Source organism: Ailuropoda melanoleuca, chromosome 12, assembly GCF_002007445.2.
Source record: "Ailuropoda melanoleuca isolate Jingjing chromosome 12, ASM200744v2, whole genome shotgun sequence".
In the NCBI taxonomy this organism is placed as follows: Eukaryota; Metazoa; Chordata; class Mammalia; order Carnivora; family Ursidae; genus Ailuropoda; species Ailuropoda melanoleuca.
In genome coordinates, this window is record NC_048229.1 from 7,644,832 (window position 1) to 7,670,764 (window position 25,933).

The 25,933-nt window shown below is 37.2% G+C and overlaps 1 protein-coding gene, 1 non-coding gene and 1 pseudogene across 9 annotated transcripts in view; 1 reads left to right on the forward strand and 2 right to left on the reverse strand.

Moving 5' to 3' along the window:
* IFT81 (intraflagellar transport 81) overlaps nt 1-25,933 on the forward strand; it is a 112,533-nt gene that overhangs the window by 67,746 nt on the left and 18,854 nt on the right. For 2 of the 8 annotated variants that reach the window (XM_034672419.1, XM_034672417.1), the window contains exons 15-19: nt 5,032-5,118; nt 6,151-6,222; nt 6,306-6,391; nt 11,792-11,837; nt 17,323-17,466. In XM_034672419.1, the coding sequence (XP_034528310.1) occupies nt 5,032-5,118; nt 6,151-6,222; nt 6,306-6,391; nt 11,792-11,837; nt 17,323-17,466 (435 nt within the window). Of the gene's footprint in view, nt 1-5,031; nt 5,119-6,150; nt 6,223-6,305; nt 6,392-11,791; nt 11,838-17,322; nt 18,047-20,653; nt 20,907-22,220; nt 22,250-25,933 lie in introns of those variants that run through there. The other 6 variants (XM_034672415.1, XM_034672418.1, XM_034672416.1 and 3 more) reach the window with 6 other exon arrangements.
* Nucleotides 3,245-3,806, reverse strand: LOC117804566 (annotated as a pseudogene).
* Nucleotides 3,629-3,730, reverse strand: LOC117795369. Its single transcript, XR_004619337.1, has one exon. It is a non-coding gene; the product is annotated as a U6 spliceosomal RNA (small nuclear RNA).

Genomic DNA, 25,933 nt, shown 5'->3' on the forward strand with positions numbered 1-25,933 from the left:
AGTACATTTTATGGGTAGCTCTTGATTTTAAGGCCTATTAAAAGATCCTGTTTGTCCTCTCATTCTCTCTTTCCCTCTCCTTCTCCCTCCCTGTGTGTGTTTCTGGCTTGTGGTTTTGTTCTGGTGGTTGTATTTGTAACTCCACCATTAATCATCCATTTATGTAGGTAGTATCTATTAATCCCCACTGTGAGCAGTGACAAAATTAGTGTATTTCCTCTTCCTTCTCCCTCCCTTCTCTCTCTCCTTTATTAGCATCTGATTTTAGTCAATTTTATTGTCTCTCTTACTGTTAGCCTTTATACTTTTAATATACTTATATTATGACTTGATTCATCAGCTTTAAATTATATCCTTTGATATTCCCCCACCCAACCCCAGCAATTAAGAATTGAGGAAACCAGCACATTTATTCTACCTTCTACCTTCTTTTACCTTTCCTTTCCCTGCGGGTTTTGTTGTACCATTTCTACATTGCTAAGGCATGTAACATTTACATTCAGTTCTATTTCCCTGGTTCCCACTTTTGTTTTCAGTGTTCGACCTGTAATTATTAGATTCAGTACTCATTACCAATACTTTCACTGCCCTTTTTCCTAATTTCTATTGTCTGTGATTTGTCCGCTAGGAGAATCCTCAAAAAAAAAAACTCACAAGAACAATATTCCCTGATGAGTTCTTGCATGTTCTAGAATTTCTTGCCTTATATATTTAAAAAACAGCTTGATTTGAACATAAAATCTTTACATTGTGCTTGCTTTCTTTGAGAATTTTCCAAGTATAACTCTACAATCTTTTAGGTTAAGTGTGCCCATGAAGAGATAGGAGGCCAACCTAATTTTTTTAGTGCCTTGATCTTAAAAAGAGTATGTCTTTTCCAGTTGTTGAGTACTGGGTTCTCTATGTGTTCATCAGATAAAGCTTCTCAAATGTATCATTTAAAACTTCCTGGTGAATAAGTAGTTGTTTATGTGTATAGAGTTTCAGTTTTGCAAGATGGAAAGTTCTGGAGATCGGTTGCACAACAATGTGAGTGTACTCAGTACTTAACTGTACATTTAAATATGGTTAAGATGGTATGTTTTATGTTATTTTGCAACAATTAAGGAAAAGATTCCTGGTTTTAAAAGAAAAACCTTCCTTGTAAATTATTCATTTTATCATTATTTTTTACTCTGTTTATTCCTGCTAATGCTTTTTGTCTGCTATTAACGTTAAGTATGCCAGCTTTCTTATGATTAAGATTGTTTGGTATATCTTTTTATTTGTTTTCTTTCAGCTTTCTGTGCCCTTACTTTTGTCACTTGTCTTATAAATGGCATATCCTGGATCTTGTGTGGGTGGTTTCTTCATTCAGTTTGAAACTGTCTTTTGAATTGGTGAATTTAATCTCATTTACATTTACTTTTATTATTGATACATTGGGATTTATTTCCATTTTGTGCATCCTGTTTACTGTGCTGCTTCTTTCCTGCCATTCATCATTCCACTCTCTTTCTTTTTATCTTCTTTATTCCCTTTATTCCTTTTCTGTCTTGTATTCTGATATTGTTTACTCTTAAATTTTTAACTTCTGTTTTCCTGACTTAACAGTCTAAATTTAATCAGCATCTCCCAAACGATCCAGGGACCTTAGAATAATTTAACACCCTCTCCTGCCTTACATGTGTGTTGTTATCCTCTGGTAGGTTGTTTCCATTTTATTTCTTCGTCTCTAAAAGCAGTTGTCATGGTGGTCATTACTTACAATTACTATTTTATACAGTCATTTCCTGTTTAGATTTACCCACATATTTAACAGTACTCACCATTGTTGCTTGTATGTTGATCCTTCCTACTGGATTCTGTTTTCTTCTTCCTGATAAATTTACTTGCTTTGTTTTCTTGTAGTAGTTCTCTCCATAAAGAATCATTACCATAAGTAAACCATCTTTTTTTTCCCCTTAGATAGTGGCTTGCTTATTGCTTTCTGGTTTCTCTTGTGTTGAAAGGTCTGCTATCAGTTTAATTATCATTAAAGATACTGGTAATGTCTTCCCTATAATTGGTTGTAATATTTTTTTCTTTGTCTTTGGTGTTGTCCAATGTCACTATCGCAATCTAAATACAGATTTAGTTTTATTTGCTCTGCTGGAATTTGTGCTTTTTGTCTTCCATTAATTCCAGGAAAATTCCACATAATATCTTCAAATATTTTCTCCCCTGTTCTTTTTAGTCTGTTCTCCAGCGACTGCTATTAGATGCACGTTAGGCATACTTATCACGTCCCTATGGGGATAACAGGGGGTGTCTGTCCCCTGTTGCATGACTTCGCCTTCATATTTTTATCTTTTTGTGTCTCTGCAATGAATTTTAAATAACTTCTTCATCTTTCTTTTTATCTTCTGAGCCATGTGTATTCTTATATTTATGCCATTTAATTTTTAATTTCAATGACTTTTTTTCATGTTTGTCTATTTTTACTCACTGTACTTTTTTAAAAAATCTTTTGTTTTCAGTTCCTCCTTTATAACTTTATTTCAAGCATATTTATTTAATAGGTTTATTTCTACTATCCAAAGTTCCTGGAGGTGCTGGGTTTTGTTTGTTTGTTTGTTTGTTAGATCTTCTCATCTTCACTTATAAGGATTGATTGTTTCCGTGTATGTTTATACTTTTGGTTTGTGAGCTTATCTTTAGTAGGGTTTTGTCTTTTGAATCCCAGCAGCTAGGATGGAGGGTGTGTCCCTCCAGAGTGGCTTTGTAGTTGGCTCTGCCAGGTGTTTTAGGAATATCACAAGCTTAGAGCTAATTTTGAATTAATATCTCAGTTTAGCAGTTCATGTAGGTACGGGTAAATTCAAACCCAAACCTGCCTGATGACAGGCCCCTTTCCTCCAGCTGCCGCTGCAGCAGCACAGGTGCATTTACTGGCTAGTTTAGCCANCCCCAAAAAAAAAAAAAAAAAAAAAAAAAAAAAAGTCTGTCATCTTCTATAGTATCTTCATCTCATTGAGAGGCCCAGCAGCCACAGCCTCTGTTGCCCCTTCTCCCATTTAGGGTGTGTATGACTGTCACCCATGAGAGCCTTAGGTGTCTGTAGGTCCCTTTGATATAGAAAAGTCACAGCTCCTTTTTACTACCAGTTTCCTTTTTCCAATAAAAATTAGGATTTTCATTTCCAAGCCTATGTTAAGAAAGCAAAATTAATGCAATGAAAATCAGAACATCTAATTAACAAATTTAACAGCAAACCAAAGTAATTTTGATGCATAAGTTAGCCCATTTGTATAGACCAGCAGTGTTTCAAATGGTAGAGCTTCTACCGGTCTTTCAATTCCTTCAGACGTTCCTGTGAGGGCAGAAGTGGTGCTGTAGGTCCGGGCCCCACCTGCTACAGTTTTCACGCAGGAACCACAGTGCCAGATCCCTACCGCTTTTCTTTTCATCTTGGTTTTGCCACAGAAGGAGCAAGTACTTCGCGTGCTGGCTTATTTCCATCTTCTTCAATTTCCTGAGGGAGACACCATAACAGGTCCCATATTTACCGATGATTCTGACCTTCTTGGTGTGTTTAGCCATGTTGCCACAAACTAGGTCTGGGCCCAGTAAAGAGCTCCCACCAGTTTTGTTTTTGTTTTTGTTTCTTTTTAGTATGGAACGCTTCATGAATTTGCGTGTCATCTTTGTGCAGGAGCCGTGCTAATCTTCTGTCATTCCAGTTTCAGTATATGTTCTCCACAGCAAGCACCCCACCATTTTTTTCTACTGTGCTAGTCACCCCAAACCAGATGCAGTCCCACACAACAAAGGAAGCACACACAACATTACCCATTTGTGTTAACTCTCCTGTTCCCACAGAAACCGCTATGTGAAACCAAGGTCATTCTGAGGCTGGCTTGCTTCAGTCCAGGCCTGGTGTTAACCCTTTACACCCACGCTGAAAAACAGCTTGGATTCTGTGGGGTTCTCCATTCTAACTTTCCACTATGTCTTCTGCCCTGCCTGAATATTAAAATCCCTCCGTTACCAAGATTGACTGCTCCCAGCTTCCTTCACCAAGGGCAGGCTCAGGGTGCCATCCTTTGTTTCTGTCCCTGGTAATTCCTCTTACTTCCTTGAGAAGTTTGTTTCCACTCTGGATTTGAAAAGATGTTTACTCCACCTTATCAAGTATATGCAGATATTTTTAACATTTCTAAGTATTTATAGAAGATTTTCAAGTTATCTAACCCAAAATATTCTATTTGAAGGAACTTTGAAACTACTCAAACAGCCTGAATTCAAATTCTGATACCCCTTTTCAGCAGTATAATCTTTGGCAAGGTCCTTGGCCTCCACGAACTTTCTCCCAGCATGGTGTTGGGGATATTAATACCTACCTAAAGGGGTTGTGGTGAGATTGAATCACTGACAAGGGTAAAGCCCAGAGGCTCTACCACGGTGTCCAAATTTCTGATCAAGCCCCTGCCAAAGATTTCAGAATCTTCTCCCACTTCCCAGACATACTCCAATATAATGAACTACTTGTTCGTCTTAAATTATTATTCTTCTTTCTGCCTCCCAAGCTTTCATACATAGTGTTCTTTTTTCCTGAACATTCTCCTCCCTTGTGCACCCTCGCCCCTAACTATTATACTAATCCTTCATCCCTCAACTTAGATATCAGTTTCTCTATCCCTGCCGATCTCCAAGCCTGGGTTAGGTCCTATGAGAGCCCTGCATTCTCCTATAACACTTATATTTGCCCATGATAGCTGTTTACTTGTCTGAACATACTTTAGGGGAAGGATTTTGGCTGTTTTGCTCACTGTTGTATCCCCAGCTCCTAATAAAGAGCCTGGCACACAGCTCAATACATGGTAGCTATTATTTTTATCAGCACCTTCATCTGTCATAATTCTCAAATGTCTGATTGTTGTATAAATAACTCTTAAGTATGCCAAGAAGCTTAGAGTTAAGTTACAAGACCGACAAGGGCATGCATTGTTTCAGAGCCACATTTTAGGCCTTTGTTTTCCACCTATTCAATCATTTATCCTTTCATATTAGGAACTAACCCAGGAGTGTGATGAAAAGAAATCTCAGTATGATAGCTGTGCAGCAGGCCTCGAAAGCAATCGATCCAAATTAGAACAGGTAAGAAGATAGTTTTTATTTTAACAATTTAGCAGAAACTGCCTGTGCATGCATGTTTTCATTACACCAACATCAAAAGATTCCCAAATCTTTACCCTTAGCCCCTGAGCCAGTTTCCTAAGCTCCAAAGATCTTTATCTCTTCAGACTTGATGCGTACATACTGAATTCTCCATCTGTACCACAACCACCAAAGTCCGGGCCCTCATCATGCATCTCCTAGACTGCCACCGTAACCCAGACACGCTCTTCCACCTCCACCCTCGCCTTCCTAAAGTTTTTTCTCCATAGAGAGCCAAAGAAACCTGTAGAAAACTGAAGCCACCTTCCACTGTCTTCCCATTGCACTTAAAATCTAACTTCCAAACTATGGTCTGCAAGGCCCCCCTGCCTCATGAACTTCATGTCCATGTGCTCTGCTCCTCATCCACAGGGCCTCAGTCATACTTGCCGCCTTCCTGCACATCAAACAGGCCAAGCTTGTTTTCACCTCACGGCTTTTGCTTATCCTCCTCTCTCTGGGACACTCTGCCTCCAACTCTTTGTCTTGATCTCTCCTTTTCATCATCAGGTCTCAGCCTAAATGCTACCTCCTCCTAGAGGTCTTCTCTGATCACCCTACCTGATGTTGCCCATTTGGTCACCCTATCACATTCTACTGCTGACTTTTCTTCAGAGTACTTATTCCCACCTGAAACAACCTTCATTATGTGTCTCCTTGTTTATGTCTGTTTCCTCTACTTGAATGAGAGCAGGAATCTATAGTCTTGTTCACTGCTGTGTCCCCAGCACCTAGCACAGAGTGGGGCACACAGTAGGTACTTAATAAGTGAATAACTGAACCTGTAGATTTTAGAGTGATATGAGTAGTCTCTAGGAAAGATTTCAGTGTAGTCTATTATGGTAAACAAAATTGTAATCACAAAAGAAGAAATTACACTGATGGTATTTTGTTGTATGTTTAAAGTCATCCTCTCTGTATTTGATTATTATTCTTTCAATAATGTTGCCCGTTTAAAATTATATATTGTAGGAAGTCAGGGGACTCCGTGAAGAATGTCTTCAAGAAGAAAGTAGATACCATTACACAAATTGTATGATTAAGGTAAAGCAAAGAAAATGGATAAAAACCTTTCTGAGATTTTTCTGTATCAAGGACTTAACCTATAACTTGGTCTTTCCACTTAGAACCTAGAAATACAACTTCGTCGAGCTACTGATGAGATGAAGGCATATGTTTCTTCTGATCAACAAGAAAAAAGAAAGGCAATTAGGCAAGTAATTTTGTTGTTTTTGAGTTACTTAATGTTTTCACCTATAGAAGTTTTTTTTTTTTAAGATTTTATTTATTTATTTGACAGAGATAGAGACAGCCAGCGAGAGAGGGAACACAAGCAGGGGGAGTGGGAGAGGAAGAAGCAGGCTCGTAGCGGAGGAGCCTGATGTGGGGCTCAATCCCGTAACGCCGGGATCATCCCATAACGCCGGGATCACGCCCTGAGCCGAAGACAGATGCTTAACCGCTGTGCCACCCAGGCTCCCCAGAAGTTTTTTTTTTAACTAATTTTTTTATTTAAATTCCAGAATAGTTAACTTACAGTGTTCTATTAGTTTCAGGTATACAATGTAGTGATTCAAAATTTTTATACATTACTCGGTACTCATCATGATAGGTGTACTCTTTTTTTTTTTTTTTTTAAGATTTTATTTATTTATTTGACAGAGATAGAGACAGCCAGCGGGAGAGGGAACACAAGCAGGGGGAGAGGGAGAGGAAGAAGCAGGCTCATAGCGGAAGGAGCCTGATGTGGGGCTCGATCCCATAACGCCGGGATCATGCCCTGAGCCGAAGGCAGACGCTTAACCGCTCTGCCACCCAGGCGCCCCATGATAGGTGTACTCTTAATCCCCATTACCTATTTCACCCATCCCCCACCTGCTTCCCCTCTGGTAACCATCTGTGTGTTCTCAATAGTTAAGAGTCTGTTTCTTGGTTTGTCTCTCTCCCTCTTTTTTTGCCTTTTTTCATTTGTTTTGTTTCTTAAATTCAACATATGAGTGAAATCATACGGTATTTGTCTTTCTCTGACTGGCTTATTTCAGTTAGCATTATACTCTCCACCTCCATCTATGTTGTCGCAAATGGCGAGATTTCATTCTATTTTATGGCTGTCGCCTATAGAAGTTTTATAAACAAAATGGAATTACTAAATTACTAAGATTGGGAGTACTTAAATAAGCAGACACTAAGATATTATTTAGGATTAAATCTTGTTAAACATCTTCCTGATAGTCCAGCCCTAGTAACTAAGTAGAAAACCCATAATTTTCTTGCTGGCTTGCTTACTTTTTTTTTAATCATGGCAAAAAAACCATATAACATAAAATTAGCCATTTTTGCCAATTTTAAGTGTATAATTCAGTTGCATTGATTACATTCACAATGTTGTGCAATGATCACTAGTATATAATACCAGCCCTTTTTCATCACTCCAAGCAGAAACTCTTGTAATCATTAAACAATAACTCTGCATTCTCCCCTCCCCAGGAATACATATAATTTCATGGTTCCTTTTTTATAAGCACTAAGATTGGTCTATTTTTAAACAACCACATGGCCCAGACTCTAGTCATCTCCCTGCTCATTGTGTAGTGTATGAATGTATTGCAGCTAGAAGCTGTGTGTTTGCAGTGTGCCAGCCTTCAAAACAAGGAAAGGTGTGTAAATACCACTAGTCCTTATATGGTGATTTTTTTTGGTAATCCAAGCTTGCAGCATACTGTAATAAATCAAATGCTGCCTGGGGAAAAAAACGCATTTATGGTTGAATTGCTAGCTGTGACAAAATGCAGTAATTGAACAAGATAATCTTTCTTTGCCCCTTAACACAGTTCAGATATTTCATTTTTACCATCCAGTAAGAACTCAAAATAAGGATTCACATTTATTCTAGATTGCACTTGAGATTTTTAGTGGCATTTATATTAATGTTACAAAAAGGAAATCTAATAAATGGAATGTTGCAGAGTCTAATTTTTTAAATATATAATGCCCTGGAATGCAAGCCAGACTGAACATGTCCTATAAATAGAACAGTATTTCTTCTAATACTCTGACATATTACACGTATTTAATGTACTTATTCACATTCTTTCACTGAATATAACCTTTGCTCAAATAAATCTGTATGGTCAATGGTAATATCTTACAAATGTGAGAAGTTACTTTTATCCTTGACAGAAAAGTTTTAGAAATTAAGTTCCATTTCTTCCAAAGTTACAATATAAGTAGTAAAGAAGGAAATATTGCCCCTGAACTATTGGTTTTCTGGCCAGATAGTCTTCTTCATCATTTTAAAATACATCCTAAACCTTTACCATTCCTTTGTTTTCCTATAGAAAAAATATTTTTCCCTGGCTAGAGTAATACAGAGGAATATTATTATTTTTTTAAATATATTTTTTAAAGATTTTATTTATTTACTTGACAGAGACCTAGAAAGCACAAGTAAGCAGAGCGACAGGCAGAGGGAGAGGGAAAAGCAGGCTCTTTGCTGAGCAGGGAGCCCGATGCGGGGCTCGATCCCAGGACCCTGGGATCATGACCTGAGCCAAAGGCAGCCGCTTAACCGACTGAGCCACCCAGGCGCCCCTACAGAAGAATATTATTAATAAAATGGAGTTAATTGTACTCTAAATTCACGGATACATGTTTAAAATATTATTATTATTATTATCATTTTATTGACACAATATTTTTATTGTTATCCCATTTTCTACTTTTATGATACTTTTGAATAAGACCAAAGGTCTAAGGAATTAGCATGGTTTTGAAAAATTGTCTGCAAATTTTAATTTTATTTAGAGGCAAGATGTTTTATTTTGAAATACTAAAGAGGGACTCATACAATTTCTTTCTAATCTGGTTTTTCCAATTCTGAGTTTTGTGACCTTGGGCAAATCATTTCCTCATCTATAAAATAAGGAGAACAGTTTATACCATCAAAGATCAAGTTAAATATAATGCATGTAGCAGTGTTTTAGAAATTATGTAGTGTGAACTCCTAGAGGACAAGGACTCTGTCTTGTTTTCTTCCTGAAACCCCAAGGCATGCTTGGTATATAACAGGTGCTCCATAATTATTTCTTGAATAAATTCATCAAATAAATTTAAAAATTACATATTAGTGTTGTATGGTAAAAGAGCATGAGCCTTTGATTTCTTGATTAAATGGAAATTCTAAAACAGTTTGGACATTTCTCAGTCCTAGGGTAATAAATGAATTATTTAGAGCTATCCAAACTTGGGGTACCTGGGTGGCTCAGTTAAGCTGCTGACTCTTGATTTCGGTTCAGGTCATGATCCTCAGGGCTGTGAGATCAAGCCCCGTGTCAGGCTCCAGACTAGGCATGGAGCCTGCTTAAGATTCTCTCTCTCCATCCCCCCTTCCCCCAATCAATCAATCAATCAATCAATCCGAACTATATCAATAAGTTCTTTTTAAGGAGTAAATCATTTATATTCTCCTAGCTGTTTTTCACTGGAGACCTGGAAAGATAAACAGTTTGACTCAGTGTCTCATACATTTTAAGGTCAAAATAAAGGTTCATCAAAATTGTATTTGTTCCCTTACACCCTCATTTCCATGTCTAAATTCTGCCTTCAATCCAGCTCTATAAGGACTTTGGGTACTTTTTTTCTTTAAGATTTATTTATTTATTTGAGAGAGAGAGAGAGAGTAGGAGCACGGGGAGGGGCAGAGGGAGAGGGAGAGAAAGTCTCAAGCAGACTCCACACTGAGCCTGAAGCCCCTCACAGGGCTGGATCCCAGGACCCTGATATCATGACTTCAGCCAAAACCAAGAGTCAGGCGCTTAACCAGCTGAGGCACCCAGGCACCCCAAGGACTACGAGTACTTTTTATTCCCATTCTCTCCAGTCTAGTCATATTTACCTCCCTATTTGCATGAATGTGGATCGTCCTTCATTTAAGCTGCTAGAGTTTCTCTTTGTGGTTTATGATTTCTTAGATTTCCAGTTTTGTGCTGTTTAACTTCTTACTTACTACAGTGTAGCTTTACACAGAAACACTGTCTTTCTCTGTGTAAATTTGAGGTCCAAAGTCCTTTTATCTTCTTTGTCATTGGTTCCTTTGTCCTCTCCTTTGATCTTTGTCCTTAACACTTTAAATATCACTTTTTGTCTTATGGAGTATTACAGTATAATTATACTTTTGAGGCTTCTGGCCGGCTCAGTTGGTAGAGTGTGCGAGTCTCGATCTTGGGGTTATAGGTTCAAGCCCCATGTTGTGTGTAAATTACTTAAAAAATTTTTTAAATCTTAAAATATATATCTGTATAATTATACTTTTTTTAAAAACTCAATACAATGTTATTTGTATTTTTTAATTTTTACTTGAAAACTACAGGGTTTTTTTTAGTTTACAAAAGATATGCTTATAAAAACAATAGTAACCATTGTGAAGTACAGTACACAAAAACTGAATGTTGCCCACATTGTCATGCCTCAGAAATACCTATTGTTAATATTTTGGTGTAGGGGCACCTGGGTGGCTCAGTCAGTTGAGCATCCGACTCTTGATTTTGGCTCAGGTCATGATCTCAGGGTTGTGAGATTGAGCCCCATGTTGGGCTCCAGGCTCAGGACAGACAGAGTCTGCTTGTCCCTCTCCCTCTGCTCCTACCCCCACTTGTACTCTCTCTCTCTCAAATAAATAAATTTTTAAAATATTTTTTAAAAGTAAAAATAAATAAAAATATTTTGGCATATAATTACTCCATATTCTTTTCCCATGCATTTGCTGATATGTGTATGTGTGTGTTAGCAAATGCATGGGGAAATTTTATATGTATGTATACAAAAATCAGGTTAAACTACATATACAGTTTTTCTCTTAATTATATATCTAAAATTCTCTCTATTTCGGTATTTATAGATCTATCCCCTCCCTTTTACAACTCTATATTATTCCTTTGAATGGATGTACCATAATTTATTTAAATATTTCCCCATCTATTAACATCTAGTTTGTTTGCAGATTTTCACTGTTATAAGCAATGGTGAATTAAATAGTCTTTACATTCATCTTAAGTTATCAGAGTTTTTCTTGTAAGATGACTTCCTAGAAATAAAATTGCAGGGTTAAATGTTATTTAATGTTCATTTAAAATGTATATCCTTTCTCCTTTCTACAAAGCTCTTCAAAAATAAAGTGTGACTTGGGTGCCTGGTTGGCTTACTCGGAAAAGAATCCGACTCTTGATCTCTGGGTTGTGAGTTTGAGCCCCACGTTGGGTGTAGAGATTACTTAAATAAATTAAAACTTAAAAATATAATAAAAAAATAAAGTGTGCCTTAAGCAAAAATGCATTACCATTATTTTAAGTGTAAATTAACCAGAAATAGTACTTAACATTTTAATTCTCTTAATTTCTTATGCAGTGGTTTGTGGGTTTTTCTCCATAAATTACTGTTTACTAGAAGAACAGACTAAAGGTGGGGAAAGAGAGTGTAATGGTTTTCATTCTGATTCCAATACTCCAACTGTCTATATTTTCTACTATATTTAAATTGATAAGTTAATTTATAATTTAGTTGTATGATCAAATCAATTGAAGTAAATTGAAACTACATCATTATGTTGATCCCCTAGGGAGCAGTATACAAAAAATATTGCTGAACAGGAAAACCTTGGAAAGGTAAGAATGTATTATTTATTTTTTTAACTGTGTCTTAATTCAGGGTTTCAGTACATGGTTTTGATATTGTCATTCTTTTTAAAAGGTTATAGTACAGTTTTCAAAGGGAAATTGGATCTTTCTTAATCTCTTGCAAAGATGAAGACTCTAGGAATTTGTGTGTGTGTGTGTGTGTGTGTGTGTGTGTGTATACAAAAGTGAAGGCATGTGGATTTTTGGAGAAAAATCTGGTTTTATTTAACAAGGAGTTTATGAGAAGGCTCTGGATAAGAAACAAAACTGCCACTTGTAATGAACTACAAGTTTTCAAATAATTCTCAGGTATCTCTTTATGGGGTAAGTATAAATTTATTTATTTAATAAACACAAAGCTCATTACTGTAATCCAGACCCTGTTCCATGCCCTTTACAAACATTGATTCATTTAACACAAATAATCAAAAAACCTTCCTTGTCATATTCAGCTCCTTCCCTGCCAGTCTTATGAAAGCAGGAGTACATAATTAAGTCTTATTTTCTCAGTTCTCCAAACCACTCCTAGTAGAAGAGGTGGAAGATAGTAAAGGCCTTGACCACTGGGGCTTAAGTGACCCAATTCATTGATTATTTTAATTGGCTTCATAAAGCAACACATTTTGACAGTCATTTTAAAGACACCAACTCTGTCGTGTTTTTTTTTTTTTTTAAGATCTATATTTAGCAACAGCTCAGGACTGGTGTCCTTATTTATATTTTCTTTTTTTTTTTTTTTTAATTATTTTTGAGAGACAAAGAGTGCAAGCAGCAGGGGGAGGGGCAGAGGGAGAGGGAGAGAGAGAGAATCTTAAGCAGGTTCCAGGTTCAGCACAGAGCCCAGTGTGGGGCTCCATCTCATGACCCTGAGATCACGACCTGAGCCAAAATCAAGAGCTGGAGGCTCAACCAACAAAGCCACCCAGGCACTCCTCTTTTTTTTTCTCTCTTTTTTTAAGATTTATTTATTTATTTTGGTGGCAGAGGGGCAGAGGGAGAGGAGGAGAGAGTCTTAAAACAGACTCTGCACTGACTACAGAGCCCCACGCGGGGCTCAATCTCACGACCCTGAGATCACAGCCTAAGCCAAAACCAAGAGTTGGTTGCTCAACTGACTGCGCCACCCAGGCGCCCCTTTATTTACATTTACTAGTTTGAATTATTTTAAAAAACGTACATGTATCTATGCTTTTACGTAAGTGCTGAATTAGCTCCCATAAACTTGTAAGTAATATTCTAAAGTTAAACTCCAGGGAAAAAATGGTATGGAGAAAAACGGCATAATTATTTTTTTTTCAAAGATTTTATTTATTTGAGAGAGCTAGAGAGAGAGCAAGAGCAGGGGGAGAGGCAGAGGGAGAGAGAGAAACAGACTCCCTCCTGAGCAGGGAGCCTGATGTGGAACTCTGTCTGAGGACCCTGGGATCATGACCTGAGCCGAAGGCAGACACTTAACTGACTGGGCCACCCAGGCACCCAACAATGGCATAATTATTAAGTAAACTTTTGTAAAGTCTTTTGAAAAAGACTCTTAAAAACTAAAAAACGTATGAGACATTTATTAAGGAAAATTTCAAGCCTATATAAAAAGTAGAGGAAATAATGTAATGAATTCATGTATAACCGTCACCCATCTTCAGTAATTAAACTCATGACCAGTCAGGTAAGTATCTGCCTTCAGCTCAGGTCATGACCGCAGGGTCCTGAGATCGAACCGCACATTGGGCTCCCTGCTCAGCAGGGAGCCTGCTCCTACCCCTCCCTCTGCCCCTACCCTGGCTTGTGCTCTCTCTATATCAAATAAATAAATAAATAAATAAATAAATAAATAAATAAATAAAATCTTTTTTAAAAAAATTAAAGGAAACCTTAAAGCTGATTCCTCCATTTTGTCAGAGAAATTATGAATTCTGTGCACTTTCTTCCATTTATGGGATGACATGCCATACTCAAAAGGAAAAAAAGGAATAATTTCATGTTTGAAAGCATATATTTGAATCAAGTTGTAAGCATTCACTAGAGGCTTTGGGTTTTAGGATTTAGTATGATTGTCGATAATTAGCTTTCATCCAAACATTTCATATATTAGGTAATGTATTTTTTCATATGAAAACATTCTTCTATTTCTTTTGTTTTGAAAAGTATGTGGATGGATGCTTTGTGTAGAGAAATATTTATCAAACCTGAATCCTTTCAAAGATCCAAATGTAATTGCTAAATCTGAATAAAGATTATTCTTTCCCCTTCCAGTGTGGTGTTTTATTGCAGGATCTTTGCAAAAACTGGTAGCAGCAGTATGACAAGTGTATTTCAGCAAAATGAACCACTGATTAGCTCAGCCCCCAATTGTCAGTCTGTATCATTTAAGAAACAAAGTTCCTCAATCCTCTCATTGCTAGAGTAGATCAAAATTTTTTTTCTTTGCAAATGCTCTTTCATTTTTTTTTCATTTTTTAAATTTTAAATTCAATTAACATATAATGTATTACTGGTTTCAGAGGTGGAGGTCAGTGATTCATCAGTCTTACATAATACCCAGTGCTCATTACATCACATGCCCTCCTTTATGTCTATCACCCAGTTACCCCACACTCCCACCCCTCTCCACTCCAGGAACCTGCAGTTTGTTTCCTATGATTAAGAGTCTCTTATGGTTTGGCTCCCTCTCTGGTTTCGCCTTCTTTTATTTTTTCCTCTCTTCCCCTATGATCCTCTGTTTTGTTTCTTAAATTCCACATATCAGTAAGATAGAGTAGATCTAAATTTTTAAGGAAAACACCAAACCTAGCCTTTCAAAGTGATGATAGCCTAAGCCTTCCAAACCAGCATAGACTGGACATCCGCAGCCCTCCTCAGGCCAGCTGGGTTTCTGGAATTAAACCAACCTATAATGCTACAATTCACACTACCATATACTAGAATTTGCCTTACCAAGAACTATGGAATACTGTACTGAAAGTTATAACTCCCCTCACCCCCACTATATCACCTCCCCTTTAAAGAACAATGAAATCTGTGACAAGTATTCTTGTACATTACAACTATCAACAAAATAAATCTGTATCAAGTGACAGTAACATTAAAAATAAATTATATACTAAGGCAGTTGTATTCATAAAGTGAAAGGTTTCAAACACACATGGTTATGAAGCACATTAAATTTAATATTTCTGACACAGACAGTTTCCACATACTGTCGTCAGTTTCTTTAAATAACTTATAGGTTGTTAGGATTTCTGACAAGGAAGTTATTCCAATAATATAAGAAAATGAATAGTTAAGTAGTACCTTAATCTTAAAATCATTCTAAGAATCGTTAAAATTCTTGATCTGACTTACTACTTTTTTTTAGTTCTTGAGGATAAAAATATTTGGTGTAAAATTATTTATTTACTTTAAGTTTTTATTTAAATTCCAGTTAGTTAACATACAGTGTAATACTAGTTTCAGGTGGACAATATAGTGATTCCATACTTCCATACATGGTGCTCATCATAAGTGCCCTCCTTAATCCCCATCACATCAGCTATTCAGCCCATCCTCCCACCCACCTCCCTTCTGGTAACCATCAATTTATTCTCTACAGTTCAGTCTGTTTCTTGGTTTGCCTCTCTCTCTCTCCCTCTCTCCTTTTTTTGTAAATAGACTTAAATAGATGTATTTGCATTCCAGGTACTGTGTCAAAAATTTGCTATTTTCTATTTTTCTTCTATTTTTTTTAAAAGATTTTATTTATTTATTTATTTTAGAGAGAGAGCATGCACAAGCACAAGCAGAGGGGAGAGGCAAAAGCAGACTCCCCGCTGAGTAGGGAGCCCTATGAGTGGGCTCGACCTAGGACCCCCGGGATCACTAGGACCCTGGGATCACAACCCGAGCTGAAGGCAAAAGCTAACTGACTGAGCCACCCAGGCCCCCCTAAATTCTGTTAATTCTGCTTTGTTTCCTGTTGCTATTTGCTGTTAATTTTGCTTTCATTAGCCATAGCTGGGAAGGGCAGTCTTCAGTAAAGTGTTTTGAATCCAGTCCTCAGCTTAGTTTAGCCTCTTATTTGGGCTAAACTATGACGAGGCTTCTCATTTGTGTCCTTAGATCAACTATTAGATCAACCATATACCAAGAGAGGAAAGGATGGGGATGGTTCTGTGTTACCTGTTTCCGTCTTTGCTTATTTTTCTGTCCTTGGTGATTCCTCACACTCAGTGTCACCGTGTACATTTCTGTCACACTGTGTTTCCTAATGTGTGCACTGTCATGATCTCTGTTTTCCTCTGCTACCTGCCTTCCTTTCTTTCCCTCTTCCTTCCTTCCTCTCATTTTCTCTGACTTTCTGCTATCCCTCCTTTCAGTCATCCTTTCTGGATTTGCCCTAATACAAAACCAAAGTATATTTTTACAATTTATTGGAACATTTTCTTATTCCTGTTTATAATTTTAGAGTCTGTGAGTAGAACAGTTTTGACAGATGGAATCATATAGGCTTTTAGTAACAAAAACAAGTCTGGGGGCACCTGGCTGACTTAGTTGGTAGAGCATGAGACTCTGAATCTCAGTGTTGTGAGTTCAAGCCCCATGCTGGGCAAGGAGCCTACTTAAAAATAACTAAAAATAAAAACAATTCTGATAAAGATATGGCTTATTTAATAGTGTACTTTTTAAAAAATCACAAAACCTTCTTCCTAAGGAATATATGCATACAATTTGATTTATTTGGGCACACATAGAACACACACAGATTCAGGAAAGAATAGAATATTTAATAATAATAATAATAAAATAATATATAACATATGATAGTTTCTCAAGTATTTCCAGATCTACTTTGTCATGTGAAAAAATAATCTTATGGAGTGCCTGGGGGGCTCAGTTGGTTGAGTGTCTGCCTTCAGCTCAGGGGTTCTGGGATTGAGCCCCAAGTCAGGCTCCTTGCTCAGCAGGGAGTCTGCTTCTCCCTCTGCCCTACCCCCCTGCTCATGCTCTCTCTCACTCTCTCACCCACGCTCTCTCTCAAATAAATAAATAAAATCTTTAAAAAAATAATCTTATAAGGCAGATAATTTTATAATTATCCCCTTTTATTAGCCTTAACTGACAGTTGAGAGAAGTGAGGTCCACAGAAATTGTCTGCCTTACAGCTTGTGACAAAGCCAAGTTTGAAACCAAAGTCTTCTGACTTCCAAAATCTGCACTTTTTTCCACACCATGATACTGTTTCATTTTCCTGATTCCCTTTATTTTTTCACTCCCTTTCTTTTATATTTTTCTATTCTTTTTAACTTCAAGCTTCCTACATCTGTCATCAATTTAATTAACTTTTATCATCTTAGTTTTCATACATCTCAGAAGAACCTGGTTTAGTTAACTGTTATTCATCAGATGTACAAAAAGCAAACCATGTTCTTCTGTTGATAGTAATAGAAGTAAATCCCTGAAACTGAAATTCAATCATTCTTGATTTTTTTTTTTATGGTAGAAACTCCGAGAAAAACAAAAAGCTGTACGAGAAAGTCATGGTCCAAATATGAAACAAGCGAAAATGTGGCGTGATTTTGAACAGTTGATGGAATGTAAGAAACAGTGCTTTCTGAAACAACAAAGCCAAACTCCCATGGGTCAGGTAATTCAGGAGGGCGGGGAGGACCGGTTGGTACTCTGAATCCATGTGCCATCATTTGGAGTTTCAGTTGATACTACTAGATGTAAGCATAATCCCGTAATGTATTTCTTTTCTGGAAAGTGATTTGTACATTTTGCTTTCAGGTTAGCCATTCCCTATTAAGTTTCCTTGGAAGATGATGTTAAGGTAGATTTAGGTTTTAAAGTTTTTTAACATGAAAAACGGCTTTTATTGTTCTGCTTAGTTTAGAGAGCAGTGGTGTCTTAGGAGTTTTATGAGACAGGAGACTAAGTTTACTCTCTGTAAATGTAAACATACGTCCATTAAGAAGCATGTAGTTTTTTAAAAATGTAATAACCCAGTGGCTTAATGTTCTTAATCTTTTTTTTAACTTTAGAGGAATCTTTTAGGAACTAATATCTCTTGTTTTGAAGAAACATTTATCTGAAGTTCAGCAATTCCTACAGTTTCACTTCAGTTTCTCTTTCTTCTGTAAAATTCAAGAAAATTTGCTATTTTGAATAACATATTTGTTCTGTCTGTATTATTTAAAGGCAAATAAAACTTGGTGCACATATGATGACTGTTTACTTTTGAATTATATAGCTGTGCCAAATTATTATTTTTTAACTATTTGTGTTATAGAATTGTATTAAATTTAAGGATTATTACTTATTTTCACCCAAAATCTAATATAGTATTTAGGTCTTGGGTACTTTTATTTTAAATATAATAAGTAGTCACAAAATATAGAAATTATCATGTGCTAAAAAGCTACAGTAGGATTCTAAGTGAAATTCAAGGGTCCAAAGTGCTTCTAATTTCTGCCTCATTTGGATAGGGTCCTTGAAGATTTCTTTGATTTTTCCTTGAAGAAAGATACTAAATTCATATGCTACCCTTTACTTCATTTCAGTTTCATTATACTTTTTAAAATGTCTTCTTTTAGGGGTGCCTAGTTGGCACAGTGGGTTAAGTGTCTGACTCTCAGTTTCGGCTCAGGTCATGACCTCAGGGTCCTGAGATCAAGCCCCACATCGGGCTCTACGCTCAGCGCAGAGTCTTCTTGAGACTTCCTCTCCCTCTGCCCCTCTGCCCTGCTCTCACTTTCTCTCTCTCTAAAATAAATAAATAAATCTTTAAAAAAAATAAAATGTCTTCCTTTTAGATTTGAAAACTCAGATTTCAAATTATTAGCATGTCCACCCTGGGTTAGTTCTCTGTAGGTAGCCTGGGGATGGCAGTGAGAGGCAAAGAACATTTCAATGAAGAAAGTTGTTTCTACCCTGTGCAAAACATGCAAACTTGATTATGGCTTTGGATCTCTTTGTTTCCAAGTGTGTTCTTCTCTTACTTTTTGTTTGAAAGCTGCTTCTGGGCAATCAGATAAACTTACCAATAGGGAGACTATTGGTAACTGCTATTGCAAGAAAAGATGGTATCCATCAGTGCAAGGAAGAACTTACCAAGAAAGTATGGAAAGAAACTTCTTTTAATAAATTTCAAGAAAAAAAAAAGAAGCATTTTAATATTACTGTTATGTGGTTTCAATCTGGTCCTTAGCTTACTTTAGCCTCTTATTTGGGCAAGTATCAGCTACCAGAATTCTCATTTGTGCCTTTAGATCAACAACGAGATATACCAGATACTAAACGAGGAAAGGCTGTGTTTCAGTATGGAAACAAACCTTTCTTAATTCAGTAAATCAGCTTTTGAACATTGAAGTAGATGTATTTGTTCACTGTGAGCTACTGGCTTGCTATTTTTAAGCCAGTGGCAAGTGATGTTCCTTTAACCAGAGTATGGATTCCTTTGCAAATATTTGAAAAAGACTAGATGTCCCTCACAGAAACGAAACAGCTTTTTATCCCCCTAAGAAAAGTCAGCTTGTAAGATTATAAGACTTGGTGATTAATTTTTTTAGCCCTGACTATCCTTGATGCTCTTCTCTTAATTTTAAAATTTGTTAATGACAGATACTCCAAGGAATGCTTATAATTCTGATTTGATTATTGCTTGCCATCTTTATTCCACACAGAAGGAATATGTGGATTAAACACTAGGCAGCTCCAAAATTACTTTATTAACTGAAGCAGAACATCATTATTACTGCAAGAAAAGCAAATTGAAAAAAAAAAAACCACCCTAAGAGTACAAAGTTATTTATAGTTTTTATGTAACATTGGACATTTAGTAATGCATCTTAATGGGTTTTATACAGTGACTTTCCACTCATTTTGTGATTTGATTGGAACATTAAAAAGCTTTGACTAACTCTGACAGTTTTAGACAGCTGGCACTTAGAGAAGAGCTTATTACATTTTTCCTTCAGGATTGATACTCTAGCTGGCTAATTGATGAGAGTACTTAATCATTTTGGAAAATAATCTGTCTTCCACATGATGGCCCAAATAAAGAAGAAAAATGTAGCCTGTGAAATCTGCTTTTGCGTTCATGGATTTGCTCCTCCTAGGACTCGGTGTTGCCAACTGTTGCATGGGACTGACTGTATTAACTGTAAATTTCAAAAGGCCACTACTTATCTTGTTTTCTATATTAGTTCAGGAAATAATCCAACTTTAAAGGTTGTCCTTTAAGAGCAATCTTGTAATAGGATAATGTTTTTTCTGTTATAAGTCTATTAACATCTAAATCCAAGATCATGTATTTTTCTGGTCCAGGGAATACCAGAAGGGTCTTAGGACATTGTCAAAGGCTTGTGGAAATCAAACCAGATCTTAGGAAATTATAGAACACTTAACTTTCTTCTTTAGATTAATACTTTCTATCATTTTGCTTTAGTTCAGTAGGCAGCAATAGTAAAAGAAGCCATTTTATTAAACTATCAAATCCAAATGTATCATTCTGCCTTATTAGTTTATATAACATATATAAATTTTCTGGAAACTTTTGAGCTCTGTGCATTTTCCAAATATGATTATTTCCTAACTTTTTAGACTAACATGATCCAGAGCACCTCTTGGTAATTGGAGTAAAAAGAAGAGACTGAATTTGTTGCTCAACTAAAAATGTATAAATTTGCTGAATTCTTCTGAATCCAATTTGAAAATATGCACAAATGGATAGCTTGCCAAAGCTGCCTTTACAAAGGCAAAATCCAGTTTGTATTGAAAAATGACTTCCTATGGAGATGTGTGTCTTATAGAAACCTCCTTGTCATACACAGGCATTTACCCTACATTAGTGACTAATGAGCATGAATCAAAGGCTTGTTTCTACAAATGGTTCTAGGCGCTTACATCATTCCTCTTGTTTGGCGTGAAGGAGTGTTTAGCCCTAGGGAGTGGGTAAGTAAGCAGCCTGATGATTAACTTCCATTAAACCTGGTTATTTCAATAACTTATCCATTGTTGTAGTGAAAGTAAGATCTAGACTGTGTATACAACGAATCCTTCTTTTTTAAACAATCTGTGGCAGCCAGGAGATTTTTTTAAAAAGTTGTACTTTTATTAAATATGTAATTGTTTCTCTACCCAGAAGGAGCTACTGGCTTGGCTCCTCCTCCCTTTCCTTTTAATGAGAACAGTTTAATTAGAGCTGTTTAGTAGATGGCAGCTAGGCATGAGGTGAGCATTTTGTCCCGGAAGGATAGAGAGAGATCATTCGGAGTTATCTGTGTATTTTCAATCTTTGGCTCTCTCAAGACAATAAAAAAAGAGAAAGTTGGCTGTAACTGTCATTCAGTCCCATCCCATCCTTGCAAAAGAAATCAAAAACTAAAACACAGTATCCAAACAAGTGTTTTCTAGAAGACTTGGACAAACATATGCTTTCTGCTTCCATGCTCCCTCTTTTGGCAAATTGGAAGTACTTTCTCGGCAAACAGATAATTTCGCACAATTTCCTCTCTAGAATTGCCGAGAGACTTGAGTCACCAAACTTGGTTTACTGCTATGGAAATTCACTCTTCAGACAGAACACACGAGGAAATTAAAGATTTCTGTTTTTCAGGAAAAGTATTGTTTCCACCTCAGTTCAGAGTGTCACGGCAGGGTCCTGGCAGGGCTGCTGCATTGCCCTGCACGCGGTAACCTGGTAAATAGCCATAGCATTTTGGAGCTTGAAAGGAACCTTGGAATGATTTGGGTAATCATTTATTAAATTGGGACCTTTGAGAGCTCTCTTTCACCCTCTCAACAGTGCAGAAATCAGCACCATGCCGCTCATAGCAAATCACTTTCCAGCCTCAGTGGAGTAACCGCAATGCGGCTCACTCCTCACGAGGGAGCCTGTTTCATTGTTAAAGAGCACCGCCTGATTACTTTCTGGGTTCTAAAAATGAAGCAAACTTATAGAGGGAGGACGTTTTTTTTAGAAACACCAGTTAGGCAGAGCAAGAGTGAACCAATTTTACTCCCTGAAGCTTTGTAATCATAATGATGATTGAGTACTTAGTATGGACCAGATACTGTCCTAAGTGCTTTATGTGTCTGAACTAATGTAACTCTCACAATAACCCCAGGAGGTAAATACTGTTATCCCCACTTAATAGATGAGGAAACAGGCACAGATAGGCTTCCATGGTATTACACAGCTGATAGCTGTGGGCAGAGCCAGGGCCCAAAGCCTGTGCTCTTCAGTCCTGTGCTGTATGAACTACAGTGTGACCCATGTATATACTGGTTGTATATATGCAGACAGGCTGATGTCCATTTAATGAACTATAATATGTGTGAAATTATAGTTCTTTTTTTATTTTTATTTTTTAAAGATTTTATTTATTTATTTAACAGAGATAGAGACAGCCAGCGAGAGAGGGAACTCAAGCAGGGGGAGTGGGAGAGGAAGAAGCAGGCTCACAGCAGAGGAGCCTGACGTGGGGCTCGATCCCATAACGCCGGGATCACGCCCTGAGCCGAAGGCAGACGCTTAACCGCTGTGCCACCCAGGCGCCCCCCTATAGTTCTTTTTTTAAAACGTGTTCACTTACTATATACCTAAGGGGGGAAAAAAACCTTTAGTAAATGAGTAAAAATAAACTCTACTGTCCAGATGTGGGAATTATGCTAAAAATGAATGTCAAGTAAATGCATAAAAGAAAGAAGTAATAGTTTTGGACACAGAACAAATGGAAGCTTTATAGGTTATAATTTAAATCTTTCTCTGTAAAAGTGTTAAAATCATATATGTCTTCTGTTGCTGGACATATAGATTCCAGTTTTTTATTTTATGAACAATGCTGCAGTGGAACTTAAAAATTGAAATACAGTACAATATTTAAAATTTGAAATACAATACAATATTAAGTAAAACCACCAAGTTTATTTAATTTGGTCAAATCCAGAATCCATTGAATCGTTTTATAGATGTTTCTTGCCTTCCTCTATGAAAATGCCAGGGCTAAACCAAAGAAGTTAGCAAGATATTACTTAATTAATTAGAGAATGAAATTGTAAATTCATTCGTTTATTTATTTGCAAATATTTATTGAGTATCTTCTGTGTGCCTGACATTGTGCTAAGTGCTAAAATATAAAGTGAATATGACCTGGTTTTGGCTTTCAAAGAGCTCACAATCTAGAAGACTCTAATATTATGTAGCAAAAATTGAAGTTCTTTTATGTATAAAAAGAACTAGGAGCTCAGAGGAAGAAGCAATTAATTCTGACATGGGGGACTGAGGAAAGGCTAATGAAAGAGGTAGGACTCAAGCTGAGTTTGTAACAAGGAGTTAAGATTTTGATAGCCATGGAAAAGGAGGAAGACATAAAGGCATTAAGGCATTTGAGAACACGAAATTACCCAAATACATGAGAGAGAAGAAGGAGCTCCTATCATGTGCCAAACCCTTGTGCTCTGTAATTTGATGTGCTAGGCACTCAGCTAAACTCTGTGAAAAGGTACAGTAAGTGTGTAAGACATGGCCCCATCATTAACAGGACTAACAGTAAATTAAACAGTAGCAAACATATTAAAACCTAATAATCAAGTGCGAAATTCCGTGGTGCTATCAAAGTTCAATCACGACAGAGATCTAGAGAAGACAAAAGGCTCAAAGTAGGGGCGCCTGGGTGGCACAGCGGTTAAGCGTCTGCCTTTGGCTCAGGGCGTGATCCCGGCGTTCCGGGATCGAGCCCCACGTCGCTCCTCTGCTATGAGCCTGCTTCTTCCTCTCCCAATTCCCCTGCTTGTGTTCCCTCTCTCACTGGCTGTCTCTATCTCTGTTGAATAAATAAATAAAATAAAATCTTTAAAAAAAAAAAAAAAAGGCTCAAAGTGGAGTCCAGGAGGTCTTGTCCAAGAGGGAGGAATGATCGGGGCCTGGAAAGATGAGGATTTGGACAGGTGAATGGGAGAGCATGAGAGGGCCTCAGGGATGAAACCAGCAGGTGCTCATTGGTCCTTTCCTGCATCCAGCTCCATATCAAGCACATCAAGCAGGAAAAGCCATGGCCTCCCCTTTCAGGGAACTTGAAATCTTAGTTACCAAGATGAGAAATGTAACCAATAATTGAAGCAGTTTTCAGCACTGGATTATCCAGTAGGCAAACTGCTATACTCTGAATTTTTTGAAAGTGTTTGATATTTCAGAGATCAAAGAAGTTTTCATTAGAAAAAATCATAACTAGGGGCTCCTGGGTGACTCAGTCTGTTAAACGTCTGTCTTCAGCTCAGATCATGATCCCAGGGTCCTGGAATGGAGCCCCGCATGGGGCTCCCTGCTCAGTGGGGAGCCTGCTTCTCTCTCTCACTCTGCCCCTCCCCCTGCTTGTGCTCTCTCACTTTCTCTTTCAAATAAATAAATAAAATCTTAAAAAAAAAAAAAAGAAAGAAAAATCAGAACTATTAGACTTCCTTATACTCTTCTCAGGGTTTAGGATCTCTAAAAGTTTCAATGCAGCTTTTTGGAATGGGATCAAGAATTAACAGATCTAAGGACAAAAGGAAAAAACACTTTTTGGGCTGAAAAAAATTTGGGCAGGCTGGAGATGCAGGTACAAGTTAAAACCCTTCTGGACGCAAGGGCAGAATGTGGCTCAGGGAGGAAGCAAGAACTCCACGGGGAAGAGGGAGCCCTGAGAAAGGAATGCCCTCAAGGACTAACCAGGCAAGACTGGAGGAAGTGGGGAATAATTTGGAGATGGAAACCAAATTACTGAAGGTTTTGAGGTAGTGCAATTGCGAGTCATGTCCATTTGGTGTATGATAATCGGGAGTTGTTAATATCCCTGCTTCTCCTTGGACACTTGATGAAATCAGAGACTCACTACATTGTAGAGAATGACAGACGATCACTGCCACAGGAGACTGTTATCATGGACTAAGTTTGTATTTTTCATGACAGAGGAGAGGCAATAAGCCAGTTATTTATTGCTTTGCATTTAGGGGGATTTTTTTTTTTTTTACACTAACTCAAAAGATTCAGCTTTTTATTCTTTGATTCAGGTTACAACTCTGTGTCATCTCTATCACCACTTTTTCATTCCATGTAACATTTTCAGATGCATGAAAAAGATTTGATAATTCCAAGGAATTGAGCTCAGAAACAGTGTATTTAAGAGTTATACTTCTGTTGAGAGACATTTTTATAAGTTTATATGATTTTCTATATATTAAAAAATGTGAGAAAAAATTCAGAGCTGGTGTTTATGCTTGATTTCTTTTTCTCGAGAGTAGGAAAAAGAGCTCCTTTTTGTTATAGTTAATTGCCAAGTCGCCAAGGAGAGCCTCCACGCTTGAAGAGACCCACTTGCTAGTGACTTGGCAGTGTCAAACAAATGTTCAACTTTTATTCTGACACTTCTTGAAGAATTTGATTGAAACTATATATGTCCAGATAACACTCAGCAAAGTGCCCTTCTTGCATTTGTTTCAAGATATATTTGGAAACAAGAGAGATGACCTTGGATGCAGCTGCTTTTCCAATTTAGGACTTCTCTCTGGGTCTACTGAATAATATTTCCCAACATTGAAAATTCAAAGGATGGAAAAGCATTTTAGTTACTATATGCCATAAGTCCTATGATGGAGGATTTTCCCCCCCAGCAATATGTTCTGCCTCTAAAAGAATGATATATTTAGACCACAAACTCTATGTTAGCTTTCTAACCATCTATTTCAAAATACAATTTAGGAACACATTTGCTTTTCATCAGAGCGCCTTTTTGTAATCTAAATTGAGCTGTCCTTGCTTTTTAAAATATTTTAGCATCTGAGAAATAAAAAATAAGGAGCGGTTAACCCTTCGCCTTTGCTTTCTGGCATTCAAAATGTGTTCCGAGGCCAGGGTTCATTGTAGCTTGATGTAAGATCTAAAAGAAGACTGGGGAGGCTCTGACATCCCCGGCTAAGGTTATTGCCACCTGTCCAGATGACAATACAAGTCCTGCTAGTCTAACCTCAAGCCTGAAAGCCAAGGTTAGCTTCCAGTTGTATCTACATTTAGCCCACGGAGATGGATGGTTTTAACTGTCATTAAAGTGACGTTCTTTCAGTTACCATTATGC